This window comes from Sardina pilchardus, chromosome 4 (genome assembly GCF_963854185.1).
Source record: "Sardina pilchardus chromosome 4, fSarPil1.1, whole genome shotgun sequence".
Classification (NCBI taxonomy): domain Eukaryota; kingdom Metazoa; phylum Chordata; class Actinopteri; order Clupeiformes; family Clupeidae; genus Sardina; species Sardina pilchardus.
Genome location: NC_084997.1, coordinates 34,894,059 through 34,909,960, shown reverse-complemented (window position 1 = coordinate 34,909,960; position 15,902 = coordinate 34,894,059). Strand labels below are relative to the sequence as shown.

At 43.0% G+C, this 15,902-nt stretch overlaps 1 protein-coding gene across 1 annotated transcript; it reads left to right on the top strand.

Moving 5' to 3' along the window:
- The first annotated feature begins 9,850 nt into the window (after window positions 1–9,850).
- Window positions 9,851–15,509, top strand: LOC134077915 (uncharacterized). The gene is made up of 2 exons (XM_062533552.1): window positions 9,851–9,965; window positions 14,478–15,509. The coding sequence occupies exons 1-2, from the start codon at window positions 9,944–9,946 to the stop codon at window positions 14,960–14,962; spliced, it is 507 nt and encodes a 168-aa protein (XP_062389536.1). The 5' UTR covers window positions 9,851–9,943; the 3' UTR covers window positions 14,963–15,509.
- The last annotated feature ends 393 nt before the right edge of the window (window positions 15,510–15,902 follow it).

Genomic DNA, 15,902 nt, shown 5'->3' with positions numbered 1-15,902 from the left:
GGTCCAGATCTCAGTGGCCTCATAGCTGCCTACAGCCATGCATAGTAAGCCTAATGATAGCCTAATAGTTATGACATTAATAGCCTATTAATGACCTCATGTCGGAATGGCACGTTGTTTGAAAAAAAAAAAGTTAAATAGGCCTAGGCCTACCGCCGAGTGGGGATATGTCGGAATGAACAGCGGATACCAGCTGGGTTGTAAAACATTACTGTATTCGTTGATCTTATCGATGCAGTCCTTGCGGCCACTTCTCCCCATCGTAGGAAACTTTCTGTTTAGTGTTGACAACACAAAGGCCTTCACGTTGTGTGGCAGTGCTTGCTTGCCCTTCGATCCATCCCAGTTGGTGGTTTTGCACCTGTCCCTGAGTTATAGTCTATATGAGTAAGCGCTTATATGCTCTAACCGCATAATAAAAGAAGCACCTGCAGCAGTATATGGCAAGGCTATTAACACCTGTCACTGAGCTATGGACAAGCAGTTATGCTCGAAAATTATCATAATAACAGACACACCTAATTGTATGTCTCTATGTTTAAACACATCAAATTAGGAAGCATTTCCGCCGCAACGTTTGCTTTCTTTTTCTGTCGGTCCGCGGTTGCTTGGTCAATTGCGCAGCAAATGATCAGATCACCGGACCTAATTTCACCCCATGTCTCGCGGACCAGCAGCAGTCTCCACGTTTCGCGGCCCATAGTTTGAGAAACGCTGCATTAAAGTGTCATTAGGTTGTAGGCTATATGTTTAGTGATTTCTTTGTGTGTTTTTCATTGTAGTGTGTGTGCATTGAGTAGTTCCTTAAAATACGGAACAAAGAGCGTCCCGTAGCCTATCTGTTCAATACGGAAGAAGACTAACTATTACTTATATATTTCTTATAACGAAACGCGAAGAAAAAATACGAGGACTGACCATCTCGTTTCTCCGCGTTTCCCCCAATACCATGGCGACAAAGAGAAATAAATATGATTTGACATTTAAGCTGATTGCTGACAAATTTGCCACACAATTCGGGAGAAGCAGCGGACAGGAGCGCCACCACAAGCAAGCACTTCTAGCCCAAATTAACATGGCAACGTTGCCTATGACTAAAGTGTCTAAGTAGGCTAGTCCTACTAATATTACATTTGATTGGTAGCATGTTTGTAGCGCGCCAGTTTACCCATCCCCTATCAAAACAGCTTAGAATCAATCAAAGAATCAGCTGTGTCGGCGTTAGGCTGTAGGCGATTTTCTATAACCATTTTCATTAATTTCAACAATGGTTCATTGAAACGTTGTTTGAATAATTTCGCCAGTCATCACCTTCATTGTAATGATTAAATGAGATTAAGGAGTCGACTATTGACGGATATGCGGTCTTCATCATTTTGAAATGCGGGATGAAACTTTCTGCCACCTGGTGGTTGTTTGGGTACATTGCCTTAGGCTCGAAAAAAATCGGCTTGACGGCCTGCGGGATCTCTTCGGGAGTCCCGCGGGAGAAGGTGCATTCTCAACCCGTACCCACTGTATGTATGTTGTACGTTGTTTCTAAGCTTAAAAGAAATCTCTGGTCGTGGTAAAGTGTCTGAGAGCAGAACTCCACTCCATCGAGATCCTGCTGGACGATGTCCTCCGTCGACAGTCTCTACTCCTCTCCCGGTTGGACTCCCTTCAACCAAGCACTCAACCCGAGGTCACAGATTCACCTGTCCGTGCCTCCTCCATTCCAACTTCGTTACCTGGCCTACATAATGCCGCGGAACCGGTGGGTAGGAACAACTGCCGTTGGCACTCACTTCCTTTGTATGTTGGCAACGGCTCTCCCATCCCGTCCAACTTCTTCGCCCCACTTGAACTGCTTCCAGACACAGAACCTACAGCCGTGGGGCAATCTGCCTTGGAGCTAACGCCCGAGTCCTCCACCAGCCACCCTCATCCAGGGGTGGGCCCACACTGTGGTCCACCGCTGCTCTCCAGCCTGAACCTGAACCCCTGAGACTTTGTGGCGAACCATCAGCACCCCATTTGTGTCTTTCTACAATGAATCAAGGTGAAGCAAATTGATGTGACCAACTACAATAGGATAAGTGCATTTTAATGTATTTCTCTCAAATTTAGTGATGTCTTCTGTGGTTTTACACTCAGGACACAGATGTTGAAGAGGATTACACGAAAGACGTAAAGATTGGAATCCTCTCTGTCAGAGAGGACGACGTTGCTTCTGTGAAGTCCCTTCCAACGGTGACTGATACAGCCATCATTCTGGAAGAGACTGTGGTGCTGAATAACATTCAGGAACCTACTGTACCATTAGCACTAGTGTATTTGTTTGGGCTCCTGTATGCAATTAACCCAAATATACGGGTGAGGTTCTGCAAGAGATTGTGATGGGCCTGGATGGTGGCAGTTGTTCTGCCAGAACACAGTCTTTCAGGAATAAACTCCATGTCTTTTCACAATAGACATCAAGCCTAGTGAATGTGCAAGGATACACACGCACGCACGCACGCACGCACGCACGCACGCACGCACGCACGCACGCACGCACACACACACACACACACACACACACACACACACACACACACACACACACACACACACACACACATGCTGTTTTGATACGGCTGATTTTTCTAGGGCGTCAGCATCCAGAACCTTTTGTGGGTGCCTCCCAGTTTCTTCTTCTTTCCACACACACACAGAACACATCAGAAGACGAGGGGAATGTTTTTTATGGTTATGGTTATGGTTATGGTTATTTAGCAGACGCCTTTGTCCAAAGCGACATACAAATAAATAACAATACAAATTAAATAACAGTGAACAATTACAAAAAGGGGGAATAGCAATATTATCAATAAAACAATCAATTAAGCACTAACCTAATGAGAAATAAAACAATGAAATGAGAATAGCAATCAAATAAGTCACTCAGTTAATTATATAATAACAATAACTATAGCATGGTAAGGCTAAATTTAAGGACAATAGCAGAATAAATGTCAAATTCTAACAATGGACAAATTATAACAAAACAATACTATTATACAAACCATAACACATAACAAACGCTCAAAAGACTAAGTGCATATTAAACAAATATGCCTTAAGACCCCTCTTGAAAGATCCAAAACTGTTGCTGGAACGGAGAGTACTGGGCAACTCATTCCACCAACACGGAACCACTGAAGAATAGGATCTACAGTTTGACCTAGCATGAATGGTTTGTCGACATAACAGACGCTCCTCAGAAGATCGCAATGGGCGGTTGGGAATGTACATCTTGATCAAAGAACTGAAGTAGCTAGGAGCAGATCCAGTCAGTGTCCTATAGGCCAGAGTGAGAGATTTAAATTTAATTCTGGCTACTATAGGGAGCCAGTGGAGAGTAACTAGGAGAGGGGTTACATGTGTCCTCTTTGGCTGATTGAAGACCAGTCGTGCTGCAGCATTCTGAATCAACTGTAGTGGTCTTAATACGCAAGCAGGTAAGCCAGCTAACAGGGAATTGCAGTAGTCCATCTTGGAGATAACCATTGCCTGTACAAGAAGCTGAGTGGAATCTTGTGTCAGATAAGGTCTGATCTTCCTAATGTTGTACAGGGTATACCGACATGACTTTGCAATTGAGGCAACATGCTCAGAGAAAGTAAGTTGGTCATCAATTATGACACCCAAGTTACGTGCCGATCTAGTTGGAGTCAATGAGGATGAGTCAAGCTGGATGTTCATCTGTTGGGGAATGGCTGTTTTTGCTGGAAACACCAAGAGCTCAGTTTTTGAAAGATTAAGCTGAAGGTGCTGATCCTTCATCCAGATTGAAATATCCTTCAGGCATGCAGAGATCCGATGGGAAACACTAGAGTCCTCAGGTGGGAAGGATAGGAAAAGTTGAGTGTCGTCCGCATAGCAATGATATTCAAATCCATGAGAGCGAATAATCCCACCTAAAGAAGTGGTGTAAATAGAGAAAAGGAGGGGCCCTAATACTGATCCTTGAGGGACTCCTGTAGTGAGGTCATGAGACTTTGATATCTGTCCCTGCCAAGACACGCTGAAAGAACGCCCTTTAAGGTAAGATTTGAACCAGTCAAGAGCTTTCCCAGAAATTCCCAGTTCATATAGTGTAGAAAGGAGAATGTCATGGTTAACCGTATCAAAGGCTGCAGATAAATCTAACAGAATTAACACTGATGACTGAGCAGAGGACTTAGCTACTCTCAATGCTTCAGTCACAGATAGAAGAGCAGTTTCAGTAGAATGACCACTCTTGAAACCAGACTGCATAGGGTCTAGTAGGTTATTCTGATAGAGGAAGTCACACATTTGCTTGAAGACCACTTTCTCCAAAACCTTTGACAAGAAAGGAAGAAGGGAGACAGGTCTGTAGTTCTTCACATCAGTTGAATTAAGTGTACTTTTCTTCAGCAAAGGTGTAATTCTTGCCTGTTTAAAAGAAGAAGGAACTATTCCAGAACTGAGTGAAGTATTAAATACATGTGTGACTGCCGGTATAATAGCGGGTGCTATAGACTGCAGGAGAGTAGACGGGACAGGATCCAAAGGGCATGTTGTTGGACGGCTTCGCTGAAGCAGTTGAGAGACCGCTTCCTCATCAAGAGGAGAGAAAAAGTCCAATGATGGCATCATGTTAACACCAGGCAGAGTCCTTCTTACAGGGTCATCAAACTGAGCACTTATCTTAGCAACTTTCTCAGTGAAAAATTTTGCAAAGTCATCTGCTGACAGTGAAGTAGCTGATGGCGGTGGTGGAGGATTGAGAAGAGACTTGAACGTAGAAAAAAGTTTTCTGCTGTCAGTGGCGTTCTCAATCTTACTCTGATAGTATGTTCTTTTTGCAAGTGTGACAGTGGATGAAAAAGATGAAAGCATAGACTGGTATTTACTAAGATCATTTCTATCTCCAGATTTATGCCATTTCCTTTCAGCAGCTCTAAGTTCCTTGCGAACTGAGCGTATACTGTTTGTCAGCCATGGATGGCGAGGTTTAGAACGAGTGGGTCTTGTGGAAAGAGGACATGCTACATTCAGACAGGATGCCAGTGTAGAGCAAAGAGTCTCTGTAGCGTCATTAACCTCAAGTGATGAGAATGAACTCGGAATAGGTAGAGCAGAAGTTACTAATGTTGCAAAATGTTCACTTGAGAGGCTTCTGAGGTTCCGTCGGAATGACATCGTCGGAGCAGGAACTGTAGGGTTATCAAGGAGACGCACAGAGAATCTAATGAAGTAATGATCTGATACATGTAGAGGATTAACCCAAACGTTGTCTGCAGTACAGTTACGTAGCAGCTTTTAGAGACTCATGCTGTTTTGACTGATCTGTTCATAACCTGAGCATATGTGTGTGTATGTGTTTAATTGCCTTCCACTTTCTCAAAGACACAGACATGTTTCTTGACAGACATTTGTGGATTGTTTTGGCGTGTTGAGAAGGCATGCTGTTTGAATACAATACAGATACTGTAGTTATTATTACAGATAGCCTGAGCATAATCTAATCTAAAGACATGTCAATTTTTGGGGGGGACACGTGCTGTTCTGACTGATCTGTTCATAACCTGAGCAATCTCAGCATACTATATATATATACTGTGTATATATATATATATATATATATATATATATATATACCGTATGTCTATATGTGTGTGTGTGTGTGTGTGTGTGTGTTTAATTGCCTGACACTTTCTCAAACACATACACAGATTCTTTTTGTTGACAGACATTTGTGGATTGTGGATTTTTTTTAGGTTGCATTGTACTCTACTCCATGATACGTGAATTGCCCCTTGGGGATAAATAAAGTGTTTTTGAATTTAATTGAATTTGAATTGAATTGATTGTTTCGCACATGCTGAGTAGACATTTGAATACATTAGTTACTTATTACAGATTATAACCTAAGCTTCTTTGAAGTGCCTCCCATTTATACACACACAGACTTTTGAATTGTTTTTACAAATTGAGTTTGTATATGTAACACCGGTTCTGTGCACACCTGTAAATAATAATGTCATATGAGTTACATTTAGAGTGTCACTTCCCTAGAGGGGCTAAAATATAAATAATGCCATCTAGTGGTGGTTAGTGTGTAACTACACACTCTCCTCTCACCTGTGAGGTTTCCAGTAGAGCAGCAACACAGCACAGGTGCAGCTGGTTCTGCCTCTGTCTGATCTGAGGTCAGAAATGCTGGAGATTAAACAGCACTAAAGAGACTGAGAGCGCTGCAGTAAACACAAACTCCTGCACAGCTGAACTCTGCTCAGTACAGAAATCAAATAAAATATCTTCGTTGGTTGGTGATTGTTAGTGTGAGTTTATCTGTGCCCTTTATCAGCAGATGAAAGGTCAACTCTACACCAGTAAGCCTTGGCCTGTACTGAGGGTAGACATGTTGAAACGTTTAAAGAACCAGAGCAAGAACTGTGTGATGTCCACAGTAGCACTGCTGAAACAATAGCCCAGCAGGCCACCACAACATCTGGTGTGCTGTGTCCATTAGAGCTCACCCACACATGACCAAAGCTGGACATGACAGAGTTGAGAGGTCACCTCTTGTGCTGCACTTGGACACATCATCAGTTCTACCTGGACTCAGGTGTTTCAGCATCAGGTGACCCAGGTGACCCTGTTGGGGTGATGACGCCCCAGCGTGTGTCCTGTGTCCAGGTAGCGTCTCTCCCCTCCTGACCCCCAGCTGCCCCTCTGTGTGTCTGCACACTGGACACTCACAACTCTGCACATTAATATGGGAATACAATGGGGCTTGAACCACACACGCACGCACGCACGCACGCACGCACGCACGCACGCACGCACACACACACACACACACACACACACACACACACACACACACACACACACACACACACACACACACACACACACACACACTTTAGTTTCTTCCACAGACGCTATTATGAAGGGACAATGAGGAGTAATAATAACCAGTACAACTCCTGATTGGAGCCCTTATGGTCTGCATGCTTTAGTGCTGTAGTCTACATACTAATACTGATTGGAGCCCTTATGGTCTGCATGCTTTAGTGCTGTAGTCTACATACTAATACTGATTGGAGCCCTTATGGTCTGCATGCTTTAGCACTGTGCAAGCTGGTAAATGTTTGAAGTCCACATGTGATGTGAATGTGCTCCTAGATGTAATGAACAGTACACTCAGGTCTCTGTGAATGAACATGTCATTAGTATACAGGAGAGCATTTGTGTGGATAGCAGATAAACAAACACTGATATTCTGTGTTCATGCTGATCAGTTAGAGTTCACTGAACCTGCTACTTTGAACCTGACTGAAGGGACTGAACAACCTAGTCTGTGAAGGAATGTGAAACTGACCAATCAGCTTGCAGCTTCTCCAGACCCCTCCCTCTGACTCACCTGACCTGAAGCAGGGAGTGAATCTCAGGGACGGACGACTGTTCTGCTCTCTGCTACACCTCGACTGAACTACTCGGTGAAAATTAATTACAACCTATCTAACTGGACATAGTTGTGTTCAAAAAGAAGCAGAAGAGGTAACTATTCTTGCACGTGTACATTAAAATACCAACAGGATTTAGAAACTGACTTGATTTTCAGTTTCCTGAAAGTGAAAGTAAAGTCTGTGGGAGAGCTACAACAGGAGGGAAGTTTGCCCTGAGGACACTGTTTGCTTTTATTGTTGGAAAATGGCTTCAAGGCTAGAGGAGGATTTCTCCTGTCCTGTGTGCACTGAGATCTACAAGGACCCTGTGCTCCTGACCTGCTCTCACAGTATTTGTAAAGTCTGTCTACAGCAGTTTTGGAACACCAAAGGCTCCAGAGAATGTCCAATCTGCAGGAGGAGGTCATCAAAGCCTGAACCTCCCCTCAACCGTGTGCTGAGAAACCTGTGTGAGACGTATGTTCAGGACAGAAGTCAGAGAGGAGCACTCTGCAGTCTCCACAATGACCGACTCAAGCTTTTCTGCCATAATGATGAGCAGCTTGTGTGTTTGGTGTGCCGAGACTCAAAGCAACACAATAATCACAAGTTCAGTCCCATTGTTGAAGTAGCAGTTGACCGTAAGGTAAGTTTGATGAATGAAGATATCTCAACACCACGATTTGTGAATGAAAAAAACTTGCTCTTCTTCTAGAAGTTCCATTACCGTAGATGACACGCACGCACATACACACACACACAAACACACACACACACACACACACACACACAGAGGAAGCAGAGACTGTGATCACGCTACAAATCTGATTGGCACTTTTAACGATTTTGTTAAAGGGCAAGGGCAACTGGGCAACCATTAATGTTGAGCTCTGCATGTGGTGTCCAGCTAAATCAGTACTGTGTTATATTCACTCATACCGTGTGATGTCCAGCTAATGTTAACTCATATGTGTTGTGGGTTCCAGGAGGAGATTAAGACCAATCTGGAGTCCTTAAAGGGGAAACTGGAGGATTTTGAAGAAACTAACATCACCTATAAAGAAATGGCAAATCATATTAAGGTGAGTCAGATACTGTAAATCATTTTATTATTCTATTATAGGTTAATTTGTATGTAAGGGATAATGTAGGCTATAGAACACCGGTCATTAACGGAAAATAAGTCCCGACAGGATGAACAGAACAGGTTTTGCTTCTACCTGAAGGGACTTTTTTTTCCCATAATGACCGGCGTTCTATACATTGTTGCGCTTATTACACAGCTACTTGCCAATAACAGTGAAGGGAGACAAATGTTTATAAAAAGTCAATAAATAACAATTTACAATCTCAAATCAGCCGTTACCGATCTACTGGCGGTAGCGTGAATCTGAAGCAAAAAAACGTTGCCATTGGCAGCGGTCATTATACATTCGGAGTGGTCATTATACAAAAGAAACTGACCTCAGAATGTTGGGGAGGCTCCCTCAGCATTCCAGAGAGCCGTGTAATAATGTATTATAGGTTCAATTTTATGGAATATATACTGTAACTGTATTAATAATACATATATACATTGTAATCACATACACTTGCTCATTGATCTTATTCTTATTCCAGACTCAAGTCCAGCACACAGAGAAGCAGATCAAGGAGGAGTTTGAGAAGCTTCACCAGTTTTTACGAGATGAAGAGGTAGCCAGGATAGCTGCACTGAGGGAGGAAGAGGAGCAGAAGAGTCAGATGATGAAGGAGAAGATTGAGAAGATGAGCAGAGAGATCTCAACTCTTTCAGACACAATCAGAACCATAGAAGAGCAGATGGGAGCTGATGATGTCACATTCCTGCAAGTAAGTGTCATTCAGTCTTGAATCTGTTTCAGTGAATTCAGTCTTATTGTCTCTTGAGAGTCCCTTGATATGAAGGTCTGTTGAATGTGGTGTTGGTGTGAGTCAAGACAGGAAGGAGAATCACTGAGATGAGTTCAATTAATCAAAGTGGTGAAGTGATGAAGGCCTAGTGCCGAAACGTCATTCTAGTCAAATAAAGTGGTGATTCTGAAGCAGCGCTTTTTCCTACCTCTTGTAATATTAATCAAAGTGAGACTTTATTGTGTATGTCTGTGTGCGGGTGTGTGTGTGTGTGTGTGTGCGGGTGTGTGTGTGTGTGTGTGTGGGGGGGGGGGGGTATGTTGAAAAAACACTGATCATTCAGTGAGTCCACCTGTAAATAATAGAGGTGAGACTCATGAGAATTGATCACAACACATTTTCTCTTTTCTTATGTTCCAGAACTACAAGAGCACAGTGGAAAGGTGAGTGATCTGCCTCCTGTCTCTCTCTTCTCTGTGGTTCTGAACCCAAATCCCACAGCAGCACTGACTCCTGAATGTTATTCCAGAGCCCAGTGCACACTGCAGGATCCAGAGAGGGTTTCAGGAGCTCTGATCAATGTGGCAAAGCACCTGGACAACCTGAAGTTCAGAGTCTGGGAGAAGATGCAGGAGACTGTTCAGCACAGTGAGTAGCCTGCTGTTTTCAAAGCAACACCATGGAGTTTTTCAACCTTTTGGGGTTCGGGTACGAACCGGTACGAACCAAAGAACTACAAAATTCGACTGCTTTACGGCATATAGGGCACACTTCCCCCACCACTTCCTCAAATTCTGTGCGAGCGCTGAATAGACAGTTAATGCCTTATAAACATGAGCTACGTGATCTTTTGGCGTTTGAAAAAAATAAAACCCATGAAATTATATTCATATGATATGCTGAAATGCATGCTATGGGCTAGGCTACCTGGAATAGCTATAGCCTACACTTCACACGCAATGCAGGCAGTCCGAGTTTGCCCAAGACGTGAGAACTCCTCCTGCAGAAATCGGCTTATCAACAAAAGCACGTGTCGTGTATCCTAGCTCTGTCATCTAGTCACTAGATTCTAGTGTCATCATGCTGCCAACCAAACTGCACGGGAGCTGGTTATGTCTGCTAGTTATAGCTCAACGTGTAGGCTAAATGTACCGCCTATAGGCTACTGACCAAACAATTATCTTGAAAAACAAAGTTATCACGTGTAAGATTCTGTCATCATATTATAAGAGCTCTGCCTCTCCAAACATTTTGGGCGTGCAAGTATATGCCACTATGGACGTGAATACCATAGAATACAATATCTGGTGACCATCGATTTTTTTTTTATGTTATAAAGACACTAAAAATGACCACCCTAGATTAGGCTACGCTATTGCTCATAAATATCGTAATCGTTTTTTTTTTTTTAAATAAGTAATTGACCAACAATGACCAACATCATCCCAATACCGAGAACGTGCACAGACCTGAGCTGAAAGCCTAGTTTTACAAATGTATCACATAACTGGTATCGTAGTAGGCTACCACATAATTTAATATTTAATGTGCAGCCTCAAGTCTAGCCTATAGGCCTACTGTACGCTAGTTTTCAGACGAGACGAATACTAACTACCACAAATGACAGACTACTGCGTCGTGTAACGTGTAGAAAGAAGAGAAGTCCCGTTCGAAGTCCGTTCAGATGTGCGAAAATTGTACTATACTTTGATCCACTTGGTGTGGATTCATTTTAGGAGCAACATGCGAATAAAAGGGTTGAAATCAGTACTCGCACGTGTGCTCCCATTTAATTGTTTCAATTCGCAATAATATATTTTTACTCGCTTTTGCGACGACCTGCTCACAGTGTACAGCCCTGATCTGATGTCTTTTAAAGGGATATTCCGCCATTTTTGGAAATACGCTCATTTTCCACCTCCCCTCGAGCAAAACAATCGATATTTACCTTGTTCCCGTTCATCCAGCCATTCTGTGAGTCTGGCGATACAACTTTTAGCTTCAGCCTAGCATAGATCACTGAATCGGATTAGACCATTAGCTTCTCGCCTGCTAGCTTCATGTTTAAAAGTGACTAAGATTTCTGATCATTTTCCCATTTAAAACGTGTCTCCTCTCAAGTTAGAAAGTGCAATAAGACCAACTGAAAATGAAACCTGGCGTTTTTCTAGGCTGATTTGACATGGAACTACACTCTCATCAAGGCAACTTGCAAACGTACCATAGGCGCAGTGATATTGTACGCAGCATCTGAAAATAGTCCCCATAGACATCAAGCAGTAGTAGTGCCAGTAGCTGCAAGTTGCCTTGATTATTACGCCAGATGAGAATGTAGTTCCATGTCAAATCAGCCTAGAAAAACGTCAGGGTTCATTTTCAGTTGGTCTTATTGCACTTTCTAACTTGAGAGGACACACGTTTTAAATGGGAAAATTACCAGAAATGTTAGTCACTTTTAAACATGAAGCTAGCAGGCGAGAAGCTAATGGTCTAATCCGATTCAATGATCTATGCTAGGCTGAAGCTAAAAGTTGTATCGCCAGACTCACAGAATGGCTGGATGAACGGGAACAAGGTAAATATCGATTGTTTTGCTCGAGGGAAGGTGGAAAATGAGCGTATTTCCACAAATGGCGGAATATCCCTTTAAGCAGCAACAACGAGAAAAATCCTCAAGTGTTCTGTACACACTACAAGCATTTTTTGCGTGCCCATAACTGTGGCTCTGTACGGAGGGGTTCTGGAGGAATTCTTCATGGAGAACCCACAGCTGAGAGATGTTTGCTGGCAGGCTGGCAGACAAATTTACCAAGGTTGAGTGAACAATGCAGGCTAACAGTACATTCCTTGAAGCTTTGACTAATGCTGAATTTGTGAAATCATTAATTGAGTGGGAAAGAAACAGCTAAAAATGCAATGTTCAGATCCATAATGAATTACTTGCATCAAGTGGAGACGGTTACATGTCGGCAGTCCGACATCCTGCCAGTCCGACATCCCTTTCGTCCGACATGCCGCTATTCAGACATGGTGTTATTCCGACATACTGCCAATCCGACACATTTTAGTACCCCCATTCCGACAGTTTACAAATCCTATTGTTTTCCACGTCAATTTAACGGACCTATATGAGCCCGACGGACGCAAAGTGCGTCAAAAAACACACCCATTCTTCTCTGTTACATTGCTCCACGATTATTAGTCACAGCCAGATGAGACCTATATTGCATGAAAGAGCTCAGAACCGGGGCTTTCCAACGAGACTAGACACGTGTATGTACGATCAAGTATGAAAATAAAAATAAAATCATGAATTTAAATGAAAGTAGCCTATATCATATTTACAGTCTATTGCTCTGCGTTCACCCACGCAGCCACTGCTCTCGCTTGAATCACTCCGGGACCAGGCATCGCACAGACATAACACGCATATCAAATGAAAGAGGAGAAACAGAGCTTTCCATTGATACCAAACACATCGATCCTTTTGTGTTATAGAAACAGACGAAGTGACAAACAAATAAGAATCATATAGCTTCGGCTACCGTTTGATTTACTCGTGAAACCGTGGTTAAAAAGATACGGCTTGCATGTCAGATAAAAGACGAGAGCGAGCTCTCCACATATACCAAATACAACCTTCTTGGCCATAAAACAGACGAAGTGACAGCAAAATAATAACTTAATTTAGCTCCACTTAGTCCGCGAATAATGAGACAGAAGAAAACTTGCCATGCCCATAGAACTGCTTTCACTTCCCGAGTCGTGCACGCAACAGACACATAACCATATCAAGAACAGACACATAACCATATCAAGAAGTCTTCACAATGACATTTTAAATGTGAATCTTTATTATTTTACACAATTGGATATAGTTATGACATTAATAGCCTATTAATGACCTCATGTCGGAATGGCACGTTGTTTGAAAAAAAAGTTAAATACCGCCACTGCGACCATGAAAAAAAAAATGTCGGAGTGGTGGGACTTTCTCCCATAAAGAGACATGCCTCCACTACGACAATTGGACGTCAATGTCGGAGTGCTGGTATGTCGGAATGAACGGCGGTAGCCAGTGGGGACAATTCTCTTCTAGGTGGCAGCTTCTCGCACAGCTGATCTTGCACTCCACCTTCAAGCTGCAGAAGGACATAGAAAGCTTTTCTTTGCATTTTAGAGATTCAGATACAACTCCCCCAAGTTCATCATATCCTCTGCTGCAGGACACTCAAATAGCAACATCCAAATGCACTTTGAAAGTGCGCAGTAATATCCTCACTCCAAAGTGAAACTGAAAGTGCAAGAGTGCTGATATTACTGCGCCGAGTCGAAGTGCTCCCAATTATTATTCCGCCACACAACATAGTTATCCCTCTTACATGCTTAGAAATGCACCACAATTATTTTGTCTCACCATACTTGATCGTGTGACTTCTCGTGTTACTTTATTTTAATAGGGAAAACATAGAGATGTTTGGTCGTTTCTAAATTCATCTCTGTTTGGATCCTAATGAATGAACTGGGCTAGCTAAGTGCTATCAAAGTAGCGCCAGAGCCAGTGAGTGCACGCATTGAAAGGTGAGAGGTATGTATCAATGTAACGGATGCCAGCTAGTTATCTGTGCTTGTCGAACGTTAGTAAACCTCACTCCCCGACGCCTCAAGAGCGCTGCTGGCATGAAAACTAGTAGCCTGGGCTTTTAGCTGGATTGTTTGCACTCGACTACCGATCCAAGGTGCTGCTGTCTCGCGGGTTTGAGTCCGGGCGTGTGCAGGGCTGGACCGCGGGGGTTCCACACAACGCAGGTTACATCAACTCGTCTTAGTTAAGGGAATAACATAGTTTAATATGAAAAAAGGTGAAGTGTTCCTTTAAGCATTTGGCAAACATTCATAACTAATCTAAATAATCCAAACCTTTCCTAATAAATGTAAATTAAAATACAAATTGTGAAGAAATTCATATAGATATTCATTTATACAGACACTCACACACCAGCACAACAGAGAGGAGTGACTCTGCAACACACACACACACACACACACACACACACACATAGACACACCACAGATAGGAGGAACATAAACTTGCCTTATGCTAGAGTGCAGTTGTAACATAAATCTTAACATAAACCTTATCTTGTCTTGCCTTGACAGCCAGCCAGCTGCGTGAGCAGTCTCTCCTGCTGGAGAAGGGATTCCAGGAGAAGGCCGACAGGTTGCAGCAGCAGATGGAGGCAGAGCACAGGGCGGAGGTGCAGGAAGCACAGCGCAGGATTGAGAAGATGGAGCTTCGCCAGATGGAGCTTCGCCAGATGAAGCTTCGCCAGATGGAGGCAGAGCGCAGGGCGGAGGCGCAAGAGGCAGAGCGCAGGATGGAGGGGCTGGAGCGTCGCCAGATGAAGGCCATGCAGCAGCAGAGAGAGCATACTCAGGCCCTCAAGCTGCAGCAGATGGAGGCAGAGCGCAGGGCTGAGGCGCAGGAGGCAGAGCGCAAGGTTGAGGAGCTGAAGCGTCGCCAGGTGGAGGCGGAGGCGCGAGAGGCACAGCGCCAGGTGGAGGAGCAGAAGCGTCGAAATGAAGCAAAATTGGAGGCACTGAAGAAAAGGGGTTTTTTAGATAGGGTTTTTAATACAGATTAAATTGTTAAAGTAACTGGTGTGTAGACAACAAATCATGTGTTGTATGACTATAGAAATGTTCTTAATGTCCTTGGTTCTTAATTAACTCACTGTACTGGCATGTGTGTGTGCAGAGAGGGTGTAATGATACAATGATGCAATGATATTATGATACGGTGCAAGGTATAAAGGTGTGTGTGTGTGTGAGAGAGAGAGACAACTGATTGTGTCTTGGGTGCACATACATTGTTTCTGTATCCTAATTGCTTGATGAGACCTACTAATGAGGAAGACAAAACCTTATTTCAGACTCTCAGACTCTCAGTATATATAGATCTTTAAGCTAAAGGTTAGGTTTAATTCAAAAGTGTTTCAATCATCCCAGTTGTTCCTCATTGTATCTCCTCTTGAGAAATAGCTTTTAAACAGTTGTCTGTTAAAGGGACACTTTAACTCTGATTTTGAGAGGATGGAATGTCTGTGATAAATCATGAGACATCTGAGGGAGTCAGTGGTAATCGTTGTGTTCAGTCACGACCATAAGCATCATGTGTGTTTGGGTGACAGATTTACAGCATTATGTGTGCTTTGGTGACAAATTTAACATGTTATTTGTGTTTGGGTGACAGTTTTAAAGCGGTATGCGTGTTTGTGTGATTTGAATCCTTTGCGATTCTTGCCATTGTTGACACAATTCAAATTCAATAAAACATGTTGTGGTAAATTTACACTAGATTATTTATCATGGATCCAGGATATTATGTATCCTGATGAAGTTCCCCTGGCCTTTGGAATTAAAATAGCCCCACATCATCACATACCCGCTTCGCCATAGCTAAAGATTGGCATGGTGTTTTTTGGGGGGTTTGATTTGCATGGACCTCTAGCCTATAGGCCCTTAATGAATGTGTTATGAACGAACCCGTCAACTAAAGTGTTATTGCGAGTAATTCAATTCATT

What these genes read in the sequence shown, in the direction of transcription:
- LOC134077915 (XM_062533552.1), top strand. Translation starts at nt 9,944, where the DNA reads ATGCAGGAGACTGTTCAGCACA. An exon ending in GCAGGAGACTGTTCAGCACA is followed by an intron (nt 9,966 to 14,477) that starts GTGAGTAGCCTG and finishes TTGCCTTGACAG; the next exon opens with CCAGCCAGCTGCGTGAGCAG.